Source organism: Rhinolophus hipposideros (assembly GCF_964194185.1).
Source record: "Rhinolophus hipposideros genome assembly, chromosome: 19".
Classification (NCBI taxonomy): domain Eukaryota; kingdom Metazoa; phylum Chordata; class Mammalia; order Chiroptera; family Rhinolophidae; genus Rhinolophus; species Rhinolophus hipposideros.
Window position 1 is genome coordinate 28,834,266 of NC_138065.1, and position 17,216 is coordinate 28,851,481.

At 45.9% G+C, this 17,216-nt stretch overlaps 1 protein-coding gene across 1 annotated transcript; it reads right to left on the reverse strand.

Moving 5' to 3' along the window:
* Positions 1–3,357: 3,357 nt before the first annotated feature.
* On the reverse strand, positions 3,358–14,047 carry FMOD (fibromodulin). Its single transcript, XM_081025985.1, has 3 exons — positions 13,745–14,047; positions 10,053–11,038; positions 3,358–5,120 (listed from the first exon to the last, which is right to left on the reverse strand). Exons 2-3 carry the CDS (start codon positions 11,029–11,031, stop codon positions 4,969–4,971), a joined length of 1,131 nt encoding a protein of 376 aa, XP_080882111.1. The 5' UTR covers positions 11,032–11,038; positions 13,745–14,047; the 3' UTR covers positions 3,358–4,968.
* Positions 14,048–17,216: the final 3,169 nt, after the last annotated feature.

Below are 17,216 nucleotides of genomic sequence, written 5' to 3' on the forward strand. Positions count from 1 at the left end.
GAAGCCAAGGACTTGGTTTAGTCTCTACTGCCAGTCCTGCTCAAGCCATGTCGGCTCTGTCCCCAGGGCATGGCCTAGTTTCCAGAAAGGATGGAAACTTGGGCTGCCATGGGATTGAGCAATGTGTTTGCTCCCATTGGGCACAACATGGTGGCTTGGTTCACCCGGAGGCTTATCTGGTGGAGGCAGCTTCCATCAGTTTCTGAAGCAGAGTACTTTCTGGGAGAGTCTGAGAAGGTCTACACATGATACTGAGTCTCCTGATGACACACTGTAGCTGTGGACCCTGTACCCAAGTGCTTGGTGGAATGAATGGCTGAGCTAGCCAATAAAGGAGTGGTTCCAAGCCTCCTAGGGAGAAGGTGCTTGAGGCTGCTCCTGCAGCTTTGCTGGCCACCCCAGCTCTCATCATTCCTTCCTCTTCAAAAAGAATGGAGACATTTTGTCCATATACTTCCTTTGGCACTTACATCAAAGTGCCTCATGTGTTCTCAAATCAACTGTGTCGTTTAAGTGGCTAAGGCAAAATACATGTCACTTATTATTCTCTCCACCAAACTCCCCAGCAAGTACCTTGAGCTCTACACTCATTCTTTCATATCCTAAATGTACCAACTAGTGACACATTGGCTCTGGGTTTTGCATCCCTGATGTAGTAAAAGTTTGTTGAGTAGTTGAGCTGTACTCAGAGAGAGAAAAGACCATGACTTGCCTTCTATTCCTGCCTTTTCTCAGTGATCCAGGTTTCTGCCTGTCTTTTCATGGCTTAACTTAGGTCCATGAACTTGGATGAGAAAACACTGTATATTTATTTCTCACACAACTAACTAAAATTTAGCTTTCTCTTCAATTACGAAGGTAACAAACCACAGCAGTATTAGCAGTATGAGGCTTGGTCACCAACTGGAGTCAGAGGTGTTTTTATATCACGTTACTGTTATTGCAAATACTTCCATACGCCATGTATGCTCATCAGCACTTTGAAATGAATGTAATTAAACTTGTTGATAGATTTTGTTATTTAGTACATTAATCAAAATATATTGCTATATAAAAATGTACATATTTTCATCTTTATAACTGTATTTCAATGTAATTTGTTTCTTTTGTAATCCTATGTATTTTATTTTATGCCTTTAAAAATATTTTGAGAAAACGTCCAGAGGCTTCACCAGACTGTCAAAGGGGTCCATAGCACACAAGATCAAGACCCCTGGTTACACCGTGCCTTCTGGGTTCTTGATTTTTGGTAGGTGTCCAGTGGGGCTGGGCGCTATCAGAGCAGGTTGGGAGAACATGAGAGCGGACTGAAGCCTTTTAAGTTTCAGAAAAACCTCTAATGGTGCGAAGTGAGATGCTGCCCACTAGTGGTTGGAAGGCAGACCTATAAGACTGTGTAAAACGCAGGCCCTTGGACAGCAGGTTGGGGTTGTTGGTCAAGTTTCTTGGTACTTGTGTCTGAAATAAAAGAATAAAGGCAGGTGTTTTTACCTCTGCCTACAGCTCCATCCTCATCGCTTGCAAATATCTTCCTCATTCTCTGTGCTCCAACAACTTTCGCTGTCTTTCAGCATCTCAAAGCTTCCTCCTGCATGAGGGTGTTTATACATGCTGTTATTTCTGCTGGACTGCCACTCGCATCTCCTCATCTGGATAACTTCGCTCTGTCTCCATATCTGGGTTTCTACCCTGAACCTTCAGTGTAGGCCAGGCTCCTTGATAATCCTTTGTAGACCTGTGCTCATATCCTTCACAGCTCCTTCTCAGTTGGCTAACTACACAATCCCTGTGGTGATGTTTTTGTTCATTGTTTATCACTGGACTAGACTATAAATTCCGCGGGGGGGGGGGGGAGGGAGAGGCGGCTCTTTGTTTTTGTTCTCTGCGATATCCCCAGTGCCTGTCCGAGGATAGTCAGTAAACACTTATTGATGAAGAGTGAACTTGAATTGGAAAATTCATAAAGGAACTGTGAATGCTAGCAGAATGGATTTAGGTCCACAAAAAATAAAGTCAAATGGCCTCCCTACTTACACCAGTAACACAGGGCTCTCCAGGATTGCACAGTAGAAACAGTATAGCAAGACTGACCGGCCGGGAAGACAGATGGCCTGGGGTCAGAACCTGGCTTTGATGCTTCCTTCCTGAGTCACCTCAGCCTTTTTGTGATTCAGTTCCCTCTTCTATAAAATAGTGAAAATAATAGTACCTCTGGAATAGAATGGTTAGGAATGCTAATGAGGTAACATAAGGAAAGCATCTAACCCATAATAAGTACTGATCAAATGGTACCTACAGGGAAAGAACCAACCGAGCCTGATGGGTAGACAGTCCACCTTCATTATGTTCTTGAGCAGCACTGTATTTAGAAAGGAAGGCAGCCTTGCAGTAGGGCTGGGCCTGGCTCCAATTCTTCCCCCTGCTCTGTCTTTGTTGGGATGTTCATGGGAGATGCTAAGAAGCTAAATTGAAAGGCAAACGATTCTTTCTTTTAGTTTGGCTGGATCCCTGACTATATGGCTGTGTCTCCTTCACGATGTACTGAACATGCTGTCCTTGCAGAGAGGCCTGTGGTTAAAGTCATGATTTCCTTCTGATCTTTTACACACTCACATTCCTGACTAGCTCTTGCTCCAGAGATTTGTAATCAAATTAGTTTACTCTGACTTCAGATGGAATTATAACATTTGTAACGTATGTGGCACAGAATTTCATAGAATATGTTAGTGCTCAATAAATGTTATTTCTCTATAGAAAAAAGTAGATTGTCCTGAAAGAACAAACCTAGTCTTCCCTCTTAACTTCTATAACATTTGCTAAGCACCTAGCGCAAAATCTAGCACTTAAAGGCTTTCAAGAAATGTGTATGGAGAGGATGAATGAAAGACTGGATGGGCTGCGGAATGCTTGTTTTCCTCTTCCAGGCCCAAAAAAATGGGTTTTGCAGAGCTCAGCTGCCTCCAGTTCTGCACAGTAGCCACTAGAGGGCAGGAGAGGTTAAGACAATAATACTCAGGACAAACCAGACTCAGAATTATGGGTTTCGTTTGACAAGGGAGAATGGTGGAAGGAGAAAAATGTTAGAATGTTGAAAAAACCCAGTTGTTCTTTATCTCTTAGGGACCAAATAGAAGGAAATGTGTAGCTAGAGTGATTGAAGTTAGACCTAAAGAAGAAGTTCCAATGCAAAAAGTATGCTAACTAGAGATTTTACACAGGCGATTTAAAAAATCCCCTTAGCTACATCTGCCCAAACAGAATAGATGAGAATGTGGGCTTTTCCTGTCTGAGGACTCCACTAGGTCCTCTTAAAGTAACCCTTCTGTGCCTGCCTTCAATGACTCCATTCTTGCAGATGCAATTGTAAAATAACTTTATTGGTCAGGTTAGCCACCACTCATGCTTTTCCTATAACAAGGATCCTTTATAGAGGCATGATGGTGTTCACATGCAGATGCTTTCTGAAGAGCCCTGGGGGAGGGGGCAGCCATGCCCTCACATCAGAGCTCCTTTGTTGAAATGAGATGGTTTGGCTTTAGTGGATTTCAGAGTCTGGCGCCAAGAACATAGTCCAAGGAAACGCCCCCCTTCACTTCTTGAGGAAGCCACTTCAAAGCACACACAGTATTAGGGACATGATGGCATCTAGGCAGGGGCTAGCTGCCCAGATGGCTCCATCCCCATGGTCCCCCAAAGAGAAGGAGGGTTAGGCCCCAGGCAACATTGCCTTTCAGAAATGGAAGAATTCAATGGTCTGCAGCCAAGTTATAAAGGGACAGGCATCTTCAGTAATGAGGGTGTAGCTCAGAGATGTGAAAGCAGAGGGTTTTATGCTCAGCATAGGCAAGATTTGGGTGCCTCACTTGGGCTTCATGGACCCAGTGAACATCTTCAGCCAGAACTGATACTATTAATTGTGGCCCTGGGACAAATCAATTAATACAGATGAAACGTAGCCTCGTCCTTTGGGCTAGCAGGCAAGTCCAGGGCAGGATGTAGACCTTCGTGCATGGATAAGAGGAGAGGACAAACTACTTTTCTCATGCTTTGAGAAACACATGGTCTCCACTTTTAAGGATAAAGACCTAGGGAGCTGCTGGCAATGCAGAGAGCGCTGGGCAAGAATGGAACTATTGGGGCTGCCTCCTCAGTCCAGCCGATTCAGTCTGACCTTTCCTCTTTTGAAGACTGGTTCACCTTCAAAGAGCTACCTGGCTGCTAAGGTATAGGCCCATATATTTATCTAAGCCCAAGGTTGATTGTCTCCTCCATCAGGCTCTGAATATTGTCATCATACTGGTGATCTCTAATCTGGTGGCTTTCATGGTGTGAAGTTAGGGAGTTGCAGAGGTGACGCTTGGTGTCCTTTTAACCTCAGATACAAGTGTGGGTTCTCTGCACAGGCAGGATGCCCACATGCCTTGGGGTCTTCTGCCTCTGCCTAAGGCATAGAAGAAGAGGTGTCTGTAGAGCAAGTTGAGTGGATGAGGTGGATTTGGGAGGAGGCACTTGGGCAAGAGGTATATTCTGAAGAGGAGCGAGTGAGAGCCCAGAGGAACTGCATGACCAGCCCTACAGGTGGGAGAGCTGTCAAGCGCTGCTCACAGAGTCAGGGGTTGTTGGATAGTAGGTTACGCACTGTGCCCAAACAATTTTTAAAGTTCACAACACCAGATTATCAAGAAGAATTTTAGGGCAGTAAGATTTCTGACGTTGGGACTGTCAGGGATACTCCCTCTGCCGCCACTTCTGTCTTGGAAAAGAGAGTTTGGGCCATGTCCCTCAGCAGAAGGCTGCCTGTCCCCTCATCCCACTTGACCCTGACTACAGGGAAGAAGACTACAGGGGAGCCCGTGGAGTTCTGTCACATGATCTGTCCTAGACCTTCCAGCAAAAGCCAAACCAAATCATCAAGCCAAATGCAATGGGGCATGGGGCTGTAGGCCTGGAGCCCAGTGCGAAGGCCTCTCAGATCTCAATGAGGCTGGCCAGGCGCAGGCAGAGTGGTGCGTCCACAGGCATTGCGCTGCGCTGAATCTCGTTCCCATCCAGACGCAGCACCTGCAGCTTCGAGAAGTTCATGAGGTCCACCACGGTACAGAAGCTGCTGATGGAAAACTCTGTGGGAACAAATGGGATGTGGGTGGGTGAGAGAAGACCGGATCATGCACCCGGATCCACAGCGAGGCCAGACAGCATCTGTGAAGAGGCTTAAATATTATACTTTGATGCGAGCCACAGGAACTTGGCTGGGTGGGGCAAGCGTTTTCCAGGATAGGACTCATATCAACTCACACCACTAGCAGACGGAACAACGGATAGAGTGGGTCCTCTGCAGTGTCTGCTACTCCATGCCCAACCACGACAACAGACAGAACTCTGTAGACCCTGGAATGTCCTTGAGTGTCCTTCCAGCCAGAAGCTGATCTCTTCCCTTTGTGTGCAGCAGGGGGAAGCAGAAGGTAATTAAAGACCGATACTAGCAGCTTTGAAGTACTTGATTGTTTTTGGAGAGCTTTGAAAAGGAAGACTAGGAAATAGAGGAACTTAAATCTGGAATATCTCCTGCCACTTTGCAGATAAAGTGGCAGGAAATTAAAGCGAGGACGCCTGAGCAGAGACAAGTGTCTCTGCATGCCAGAGCTTTGAGGGGGTTGCACTTCTCCATTTTGAGTACTGCTAGAGTGAGCAAGGCTCTGAGGTTAAAGGAGGAGGAAATTCACAGATGAATGGAGATGCTACCATGTTTCCCTGAAAATAAGACCTAGCTGGACAAACAGCTCTAATGTGTCTTTTGGAGCAAAAATTAATATAAGACCCGGTATTATATTATGTTAGATATGAACCAGTCTTATAGTAAAATAAGACCTTATGTTAATTTTTGCTCCAAAAGACGTATTAGAGCTGATTGTTCAGTATGTCTTATTTTCGGGGAAACATGGTATGGACCCCAAAAGTCAGATACATATTTCCCCGTCTCCTGCATTTTGTGTGATTACAATTTACACCTTAAAAAAAAAATCTCTAAAGAATTTCTCCCTTTTGAAACTTGCCCCCCAAACCTTGCAATCCTAATAGGTACTATAGTTCTGTTTGGTTTCAAAATAAATCCTTCTGCTGACTTCCACTCTCTTCTTTCTCTGGTTGTCCTTTTAGATACATCAACCACCTCTTGAGTCTACTGGCTCAGGAACTTGAAATGAGAAAACCAAGCACTTAATTAAAACTCCAGCAAGGACAACAAAAGTCACCACTGAAAAGCTCTGAGGCCTCTTCGGCTCCTTCAGTGTGGTGCATGAGGGCTTCAGAAAGATCTCTCATGTGAGTGACAGTCTCTCTTGGGTCTTAAGGGTAGGATCTCAGTACATCTGGATGGCTTGTAACACGCGGGCAGACCCAGAGCAGGGCTTGCTTTTGCGTCCATCAGACATGCGTAGCAGGGGTGGCTCAGTTGGTTGGAGCACGTGCTCTCAACCACAAGGTTGCTGGGTCAACAACTCCTGCAAGGGATGGGGGCTGTGCCCCCTGCAACTAAGATTGAACAATGGTGACTGGTCTTGGAGCTGAGCTGTGCCCTCCGCAACTAAGATTAAAAGGACAACAACTTGACTTGGAGCTGAGGGGTCCTGGGAAAAACACACTGTTCCCCAATAAAGTCCTGTTATTATTATTTTTTTTTTAATTTAAAAAAAAATTAAGAAATGCTTATCAGCTTGACATGGTGCTCAGGAGCTGCGCAGCAGGAATGGGAGGGAGGCTTTCTGACTCTCTTACCAGGGGCAACTGTGGAGGGCAACCGTGGAGGGCTTTGTGGGGGGAAAGGGTATAGGGGGTGAAAATGAAGATTGCAAGGAAAACAGTAGAGGGAACTTAAACATACTGATGAAGAAATTGTTTTTAAATTAGCACTACTAATTGTTTTCAATCTCTGTTGAGAACTGACCAAGAGGTGATGAGGTGAGGCTGCAACCAACTAATTTTTACTGCAAATGTAAGACAGAAAATCCAGCCCCAAGGAATAATGGGGAAGAGTGGGGAGATGAGAAATACTCTTCTTTGGACAGTACTGGTGGTGGTGTGGTGGGGTGTGTGAGAAAATCTGAAATGCTTTTTGATGTTTCCTTTCTAGTTTCAGGGGGTAGATCAAGTGGGCTCTGAGTGGGCAGGTTGGGGCAGAGTGAAGCCCAGGGGCTGAATCTATGGTGTCTGCATAGAAGAAGTAGAGTGAGTTGGACTGGGGAGAAGTAAAGTGGCCCACTTAAGTATCATTCCCACTCTATTTGAGACTGTGCTAGAGATTCTGTGATAGATTCTCTACCCCCGCTTGGAGCCCTCAGACTGTCTGTTCAAATCCTGGATTCCAACTCTGCATATATAAATATGGGAATACTTGGGGGATGCTGGACACACAGTGTGTAGATTCTTTCCACACATTGGGCACTGTGAGCCCCCCTGTATGTCTTCCTCAAGCTCATGAATAGACAGGGCTTCTGCTTGGAGACTCTGAGGACACTTTCCAGCCCAGATTAAATACTGACATAAGTCTTTCCAAATTCTTCCTGGCATACTCACCCTGCTCCACTGGATCCCAAAGCTACTGAATAACATTCTGAGCTGTGTTCCCTTGCTGTTGCCAGCCTGGAAAAACTGAGGGATATACTCATGGAAGAAGGAAGGGGAGGGAGAGGACAGGCCTTTCCCCCTGCACACCCTTTATTTCCTGTCCTTTTGGATCCTCTCTCAGAGGGTTGCTTCAATCCCACCTTCACCCCTACCCCCATCCCAGTTCCTGACTAGCTGTGCAGGGAGACCTCCCTCTCATTTGCCCTAGGAGAGGGGCTGAGCTTGGGCAGTTGTCTTCCCTGCTGGTTGACTCAGAGAGACACTTCTTATGTTCTCACCCAGAGATGCCAGCTCTAGGTCCTTGGACATTGAAAGCTGGGGTTCAGTGTACTATACTACGTAGTCTGGGTGACCTGGAGAGATAGCTTTTCTTTCTGTGTGTCTCATTTTCCCTATCTTTGCAATGCAAAATAGAAAATAAAACTATACCTGTCAACCTCAAAGTGGCAATAAGAAGAAAAGCTAATAATAATAATCGTGTATTGCTTTTTGAATTATATGTCAGGACCTGGACCAAGTACTTTCCATATACTAATTCATTAATTAAGATAAATAAGGAATTGGTGTTATTTTGCCTAAAGAGAAGACTACATAAGGAGAGACTGATAACTAGATAAAGAGGATTTAGCTTAAATTGCACAAGAAGGTGTTTGGGGTAGACACTGAAAATTTTTAGGTGGTTTAACTTAAGGGAGGACTTTCTTGCAAGACCTTGGGACACTTATCTTTGGCAGCACTTTGGAAAGAGTGGACCACCTCATATTTGAGCAGCAGATGTGGTTCTGCATGAAGGCCAAGTGGTGACAGGTGCTATGATGGAGCCATTCCCACCCCAAGTTTCTGATTATATAGTTATGCAATATCTAATGGGTTCTTTCCCATGACAGCTGCTCTTTGCTGTCACATATTCAGGGTCAAACTCTGATGAAGCACAGCATACAATATGACATTTCTGATGTGATAATCTTCCTGGATTCAAAGTGGGTGGCAGGTAAGTAGTGGTGACTTCTGGTGGAATGATGGACAGCTATGGGTAAATATCAAACCTTTTGTGGCATGTAACATCTTAGAGAACTACCTGACTCAAGATAAGAAAACCCCCAAAGGAAGAGAGACTTTAAAGACAAAACAGTTTGCACTGTACATAACAGTGTCTTATACTTCACACTACAGGACCAGACACCTCTGTACCTTTCTTGCCCCGCTGTCAGCCTCGGGACTGGTGCCTCTCTCACTCAGAGGGATGTACAGCTTATTAACATCTTGCCAAATGACTGATCTGTTCCCTGAGCACATGGAGAAAAGGGATTGAGAGGGACAGGGTGATGACTCAGTCCCTGTTGGTGCTGTTCACTCTCAGTAGGCTTCACTTCAGAGCCCTTTGTCAACGGTCATTAATGAGTCCTTCTTTCCCCAGGGGAGGGGGCTTTGCTGACAGGGGAAGTGAGCTTAAATACTGGCTCAGGACCTTTCAGCTGGGATTAAGACATCAGAGGCCCTAGAGTATTCTCAAACACAAGATTCTGAGCAGGAGCTGAAAAGCAACTATGTAATCCAATCTGAAATGAATATTTTAGTTCTTAGAAGCAGAGAGGCAGCTCTTTTGGTTCCTTTAGGCATCTGTAGGGAAGTGTTTGGAAAACAAGAAGACCAATGTCCTTGCCCACCATTCCAGGGCTTTGTGGTAGTCAGGTTCATGATACCCTAGGGGAACCTCTGCCCTGCCTCCAGGGTCTCCTTGTACTCCAGGGAGAACTGATCAGAACAAGTACTGCATTCAGCTCTGAGAGGCTTCACATTCTTGTCCACCAGCTGTTATGTTTGAAAAACAAACACCCAAACACAAGACCAGGCTGTAGAAGCTGGAGTAGATCGTGTGGAAACAGAGCTCATCCTCTTCTGGGTCAGTGAGTAGATAGATAAAGATGTCTTGGTTTCTTAACCCACCTTCCTCCCAGGATGAACCCTAGAAGTTCAACTTAAATCCCCCGCTCTGTGAACTGTCCCTTCCCAAAACTTTCCAAACTCATCTCTCATTGCTCCTCAATACTTGACCCCTTCCTCTCAGACACATGAATTTCCTGGCTGTCCCCTACAGGTGACCTGTTCAATGACTGGTTCCTTTGTTTGTGGCAATTCCTATTCCCAGAATGGCTTTGTCCGGCATTCCTCCAGCCCATGACCATTTATCTCTCAAGACCTAGATTGAAACTTACCTTTTCTGGGAAGTCTTCTTCCATACTAACCCACTCCCCACTGAATTTTCTTAACACTGCCATTTAGTGTAAGTGTAAGGTTTGATTTTCAGATTACTTCATTTGTGCTCTTTGGTTACCCTACTGCTATTTCATAGTGCCACTAGCACTCAAAATAGGGTCTTTCCAATGAAATAGACAGCCACTCCCCATACCCCTCTGCCAAGGTCTCACCATTGATCCTATTGCCTTGGAGGTAGAGGTTCTCCAGATTGGTGTTGACTGGGGGGATCTTCTGCAGCTGGTTGTAGGAGAGGTCCAGCTCAAGGAGGCTGCTGGAATTGAAGGTGTTGGAGGCCAGGCCATTGTTTGTGAGACTATTGTGGGACAGCCGCACATACAGTAGCTTGGGTGATCCCCGGAAGTAGCTGTCAGGGACGGAGTAGACGTTGTTGTGCTCCAGGTACAGCTGCTCAAGGGCTGAGGGCAGTCCATCAGGCACTCTCCGAAGGTGGTTGTAACTCAGGTCCAGCAAGATCAATGACCGGAGGCCCCTCATCGCACTGCCCACTTCCTGGATCTCATTGTGTTGGAGGTACAAGGCTGTGAGGTTCTCCAGCCCCTCCAGAGCATTGTTGGGGACCCGTGAGATCTGGTTGTGATCAAGATGGAGCTCCCTCAGGGATCGAGGCAGCGGGCCGGGCATCCGGGTCAGGTTGTTGTGGTCCAGGTACAGCCTCTCCAGGTGCCTCAGCTTAGAGAAAACCTTCCTGCCCACTTTATCACTGGTGATCTGGTTGCCATGGAGAGCGATCCAGAGCAGCCCAGTGGCATTGTCGAAGACGCCTTCTTGGATGGAGGAGATCTGGTTGTTCTGGAAGTAGACATACTTCATGCGGGAGGGGACGAAGGGCAGGTACTTGAGGTTGCGGTTGTCACAGTACATGGCCGTGGGGAAGTTGGGTGGGCAGTCACACTCTTGGGGGCAGTCTCGGGGATCTGGTGGTGGCGGAGAGCCATAGGCATAGGCTGGACCTTCCTCCCCACCGTAGGGGTAAGGCTCATAGGGCTCATAAGGATAAGGGTCATATGGATCATAGTAGGTGGACTGCTGGCTGCGGAGGTAGTGGAACCACCAATGGGGATCTTCGTCATACTGGGCCTGAGAGAGGGAGCAGAGCCCTGCCAGCAGCAGGATGGAGGCCCACTGCATTTTGTCTCTGCAAGAAGGGAGAGAGAACAGGGCAAGTAGGCATAAGTTGAGACTCTAGGGAGGCAGAGTGAGTGAACCTTAGGCTTTGAGCTGTGCAGATCTGACTTAGCACCAAACAGCTGAGAGCAGGGGCCTTACCCTTATTTCGTCCATGCCTCCTTTCAGGGATGGCTCTGGACACTCAGTCTAGGTGACCCTTGGCTATCTGAGGGGAGCTAGGCACATTTTCCACTGGTCATAGAGTCACAGTAGCAGTCTTTGAGATTAGAAGGAACTGGAATGGGGACCACTGCATTTTTTCAGAGGGGCAGGTCCCTTGGAGCTTCTAGCAACCTGAAGTTTCTGTTGGAGCAGCTGGAGAGCCCCTAGCAATCCCTGTCAGGTAGAGGTGAGGTGCTCTTCCGGCCTGAATTCATGTCCAGGTGGGACTTCCCAGGCAAATAATATTTTCCAAGAATCCAAGGAAAAATCCCTGTGGCTTTTTCCATGTCTCTGGGAAACATCCAGAAGTGGTTTGAGACCACAAAGGGGGAAGATCTGAACTACTTCTTAAAGATCTTTTGGTCTTTTGGGCAGGCGGGGAGTTTCTGGTTTGGAGTCTTTGGGGAGGGGTGTGGTCCCTCTGCAACTACCACAAGGCTTGGGCTACCCTCTAAAGTGCCAGTGTCTAGAGCAGTCTGCTGGGTGAAAAATCTCTTAGGTTAACAGTTTGTGGCTACACATGAACTTGGCAGGCACATGGTTTTCATATAACAGTTACAAATGCCCTCCAGACTGGGGACACTGGCGCCCAGGAATGGCACTTGTCTACTAGAGTGGTTGAATGCATGGAGTCTGAGTCAGTCCACTTGGCTGTCCTCTCTGGTGTCTAGTAAAGTGTTAGCACTCTTCATCATCACAGTGGACATTATGCAGGAGCCACGTGGGGCCATGAGAAATGAATGAACACCAAAAAAGGGAATAGGAATTGAAGACTCTCATGTATGCCCAAGGGAATGTGGCTTGAGAATGGGATTCTGGCACTCCTTCTCCCATCCCAAGCTCCCTGTGGTGACATCTGGATTACCAGACTCCATATCAAGGCCCCCCACATAGCCATCAGCCTGTTGCCTTTGAGTTTATATGCTAGTGAGCTGAGAACAGGAGAGCATGAGGAGAAATGTGGGCTTGGTATCATCTGAGAGGGAGGCTGAAGGTATGGAAGATGAGGGACTAGGAGATGGCCTATCAGGCCTGGGTACCCAGCTTTGAATACCTATAACCAATGCATTGCACAGCCCCTGTGAGCAATGAGCAAAGGTGTGAGTGTCACCCTAGGACAGGGAAACCTTAGAACCTTTCTTGGTCCTGGAAAAGTCACATATATCCCTCAAGCTGCTGTTTGGCCTTGCTCGGGTTGGCAACTATGGACAGGAGAAAGAGAAGAATATAAAAGCCAGCATCAAATCCAGTGAACTGATGGAAAGATCCCTGATTGTGACAATCTAGTCACTTTCTGGCCACCACCCCTCCCAGATCTCTCTGTCCCCTGAAAGTGGTTCCCTTAGGCCCACTTCAACCCATCAGTCACTGGACTGCAGAGGAGAGGCACCCTGGCTCATTCTCAGACAGCCTGAGGCCTCAGACAAAGAGCCTACAGTATTTCTGAGAGGCAGACCCAATCGCCCACTGCATGGGCATGCTGGTTGGGCCCTGGTTCTGGCCAGGAGAGAAGACTGAGGGAGCGGCCCACTGCCAACAGTGCATTTTTGCATGCACAGCCCTGTGCTGCTGCAGGACTAAGATGGCTGTCTGGAGGCTGATACAGTGAACCTCTGTCTCCATTTCTCCTTCCAGACTGGGCACCTTGGCAGACCAGAGCCACCTTCCTCTTTAAGACTCAGCTTTCCAGGGGCTGTGCATCCTGCCCACTTTGGCCTCTCCTTAAGAGCCCTGACTACTGACAGGGCTTGGTGGGGACATTATATGCCTCTCTTTTCCCCACCCCCACCTCTTAGCAATGTTGCTCTAGGGTTGTATATTCTTAAATTCTCCCCTAATGCTAGAGACTCTCCTGTGCTCAGAGTTCTGTGTGGTGGAAAGTTTCTAGGACTGGCATTCTAAGTTGCAGGAAGTAACTACTGTTTTTTCATTTCTCCACTTCTAGAGAGCCATCTCTCCCTCCTATCAGAGTCGAGGAGGTCACACCAGAAGCCATCCAAACCCTGGACCAGACCCCTACTTCACAGCTCCCTGGATATGGTCAACTCTCAACACTGCTTATTCTCTCCCTTTCACCCCAGCCCCACCCCCAACACTCAGACATACACAAAATACACAAAATTCCCCTCCTTTGCCTCAGATAGCAGTGTTTAGATCCTACAACCCCACTATATGAGAGACTGCAAGGACATAGGGCTAGGATGGTGGCATTTGTGAGTAGTAGGGGGGCAGAGCTAGCTCCCCTACAACCTGGTCCTTCGCATTTTCATGCATGAGAACTGAAGGTTCCCCTCTAACAACCAGAAAGGAGCTGCAGGACAAAGGTAGCACATTAGAACCCTTTCTTTCTACACCCCCTTTGCCCTCTTCAGCCTCCTGTGGTCACGGCCCAAAGAGGGAGAGTGAGGAACGACTCCTCCCTGTGGTCTTCTCCCTATTCCCTAGCCCCTTTCTTTCATTTTCTTTATGGAACTACAAAGCACAAAAACTGAAGTAAAATGACTACACTTACCTGGGTTGAACCTTTCGGAGAGTGACTGTGTCCTTCTGTCTCGCCTCCTTGGGCTGAAGAAAGTGTTTGTGAGAAAGAGCCCGAGTGTGAGTGTCTTCTGAGAGTGTCAGTGTCTGTGCCAGGCCAGGGGCCCGCCCCCAAATTCCTAATCAAATATCGTGAAGAGAGGCTGAGAAGCCCAGATTCTGGCTTCTTCGGCTCTGCTGCAGGGGCGGAGCTCCCATTCAACGACGCAAAATCCCTCCGTCCGCTTGACGCTTTAAAAACCACCTTCTTTCCACTCACTATCTTCCCTGAAGCTCTGGCAGCTCTGGGGCTTTTTCTGCTGAATGACTTAGTGGCACCCTAGAAGTTATTTGTACAGGCTTATGAAGTGCCTGGATTTCTCGTTAAACCCACAAGAGCAGATGCTGGGATAGGGAGGGCCAGGACTGGGTAAGAGGCATCATAGTTAACTCTTTCAGCAACCCCTGTCTCCCCACACCCCCCATCTTGTGCTCACCCTTCTTGGCTTAAGCACCCCCACACTGGCAGGTGGTTGGGCTAGTGGCTAAGAGAGCGGGACAGCTGGCTCTGGATCCTGTTCTCTTCCTGACCAGTGTAGACTTATCTGGCCTGCAGGGTTTCTCTCCCCGCCATTGGAGCAAATGGGAAAGAAGGAATCTAACATTTGTTGATGCTGTGCACCAGCATCATATATACTTTCATTCAACACACCATATTGGGTTAAAGCAGGACTATATGAGGTGCTGTGTGTGAGGTGCCTGGCCTAGAACATGGCTTGTTCTCACTATGTGGGAGGGATGATTGCTGCTGTACCCACTTTACAGTGTGGACACACTGAACAAGGGGAACATGAGGTTGGAGGAGTAAGCAGGAGCTAGACCAGGAAGGAAATTTTAAGCCATGGAATGGATTTAGTTTTTATTCTAAATGTTTAAAAGACAACATGTTTTAGCAGGAAAAGCAACAGGATTTGATTCACATTTCTAAAGGCACATGGGAGAGACTGTTGTGTGAGGAAAGGGAGCCCAGGGTGAAGCTGGAGGCACCAGCCCTGCCTTATGGAGAAATGACGGCATACTGGCCCAGTGCAGTGGAAGAGGGCTGCTGTAGTTTTAGACAGGCAACTGACAAGTCCTGAAGATGGGCCAGATATGGGGAGTTAGGGAAGTCAAGATTGAATCCTAGATTTTTAGTTTGAGCATCTAGATGGGTGGTAGCTCCATTTCCTGACATTGGAAAGATGGGGAGAGACAGAGTTGGGTAGAAAATCAAAGTATGCTTTGGATGTGCTAAGTTAGAGATGCTTGTTAGGCATTGTAGTGGAGATGCACACAGTTAGGTATATGAGTTCCGGGGCTGGAAAAAAACATTTGGGAACCTTAGAATTTAGATCACATAGAATTCCAGTAGCTTCGATGAACCCATGTGTCCTATATGCTGTCTCCTCAACTAATGTCCTAAAGCCAACATCTCTTAAAGAAGCACCTCTTATTTTATTTTAGTTTTAATTATGGTAAATTACATACAACATAACCATTTTTATATGTGCAGTTCAGAAGTGTTGAGTATATACACATTGTCATCTGACCAGTCTCCAGAACTTTTTCATCTGTCAGAACTGAAACTCTATATTCATTAAGCAAAAATTCCCCATTTCACACATACCCCCCCCAGTCCCCAGTCCCTGGGAACCACCATTCTATTTCCTGTTTCTATGAATCTGACTAATCTAGATACCTCACATAGGTGGAATCATATAGTAGATGTCTTTTTGGCCTGGCTTACTTCACTTAGCATAATTCTCTCAAGTTTCATCTATGTTGTAGCATGTGTCAGAATTTTTTTCCTACACTATCCTATTGTATAAATATACCACATTTTGTTTATTCATTTATCCATCAAAGGTCATTTGGGTTGCTTCCACCTCTTTGCTATTGTGAATAATGCTGCTATGAACATGGGTGTACAAATATCTCTTTGAGACCCTGCTTTTAATTATTTTGGATATATGCTCAGAAGTGGAATTGCTGGATCAAATGGCTATTCTATTTTTTTTTTGATCCTCATATTATTTTTTATTTAGTTTCAGGTTTACATAACAATGTAATAGTTAAGACATTTACACCCTTCACAAAGTGATAACCCCCCAATCTACTACCTATCTGACATTGAATATAGCTGTTACAATTCCGTTGACTATACTCCCTCTGTTGTACTCCACCTCCCGTGACAATATATATATATATATATATATATATATATATATATATATATATATATAGTTATAGTTATAGTTGACATTCAATATTATTCAACTTCAGCTTTAGGTTTATAGTGCAGTGGTCAGGCATCCACACAGTCTATGAAGTGCCCATAAAACATGGAATAAGTCCAGTGCCCATAAAATTATGGAATGCTTCACGAATTTGAATGTCATCCTTGTGCATGGGCCATGCTAGTCTTCTCTGTATCATTCCAATTTTAGTATATGTGCTGCTGGAGTGAGCACAGCAATTCTATTTTTAATTTTTTTTAACCACAATACTGTTTTCCATAGCAGATGTACCATTTTACTTTCTACTAACAGTGCACAAGGGTTCAAATTCGAGACACTCCTTATTTTTTAAAAAAGACAACAATTGAGAAAGCCTCAGATTTGAATTTGAAGAATTTAGAGGTGTTATGCAGATGGCACTTTTGGTTGCTCCAATAGGTTTGAGCTGTGTAGGCTGTTAGAAAAGTCTTTGTCAGGAACCCACACTTCTCAGGATGTGCAAAGAGTTTTTAAAGAAATTAAACATAATGAATGGGCTTTTGTGACCACCTACTATACACTAGGTGGTTTACTTATGTTATTTAATGATCATAGTAGGTATTTTGCATTGGAAATAGGGGCTCAGTGATGTAAAGTGACTAGATAGAAAGTGATAAAACAAGGATTTGAACTTCGATCTACATGACTGCAAAGCCCATGCACTTTCCTGCAACAAAAGGCCAGAGGACTGGTGGAGAAGAGGAGGTAATGACCACCCTGCTGCCAGGGCTGAACTAATAGATATGAAGCAGTCTTATTGAATCTGGGGACAGGGGAATGTGAAGATGAGAGGGGGATAGGTACAGAGCTTCTCTTCCTGGCCCCACACAGATTTCATTTCAATTTAGTAAATATGAGTATCTCCTCTGTACCTAGCATGGTCCTAAGTGTTGGGGACACAAAGAAGGCTTCAATATAATGCCTACTCAGAATAAAGCAGATGTATATGCAGCAGACTCTGATCTCATGAGTGAGGCAGAGTGACCTTAACAAAAAGGTGGTTGTAAATAATGCACAGATAACTTTTGCATAATTTTTGAGTTCAGAAAGCACTCACTTTTCAATGGAAAACACTGGTTCTGGCAACTGGATCTGAGAGATGCTTTCTTAGATGGGCCTAGATAGCCTGGCAAATATACCCATCCTGTACAA

Coding starts and splice junctions, on each gene's coding strand:
- FMOD (XM_081025985.1), bottom strand. CDS start 11,031: ATGCAGTGGGCCTCCATCCTGCTGCTGGCAGGGCTCTGCTCCCTCTCT. Junction 5,121..10,052: donor CCAAGGCAATAGGATCAATG/GTGAGACCTTGG, acceptor TTGTTCCCACAG/AGTTTTCCATCAGCAGCTTC.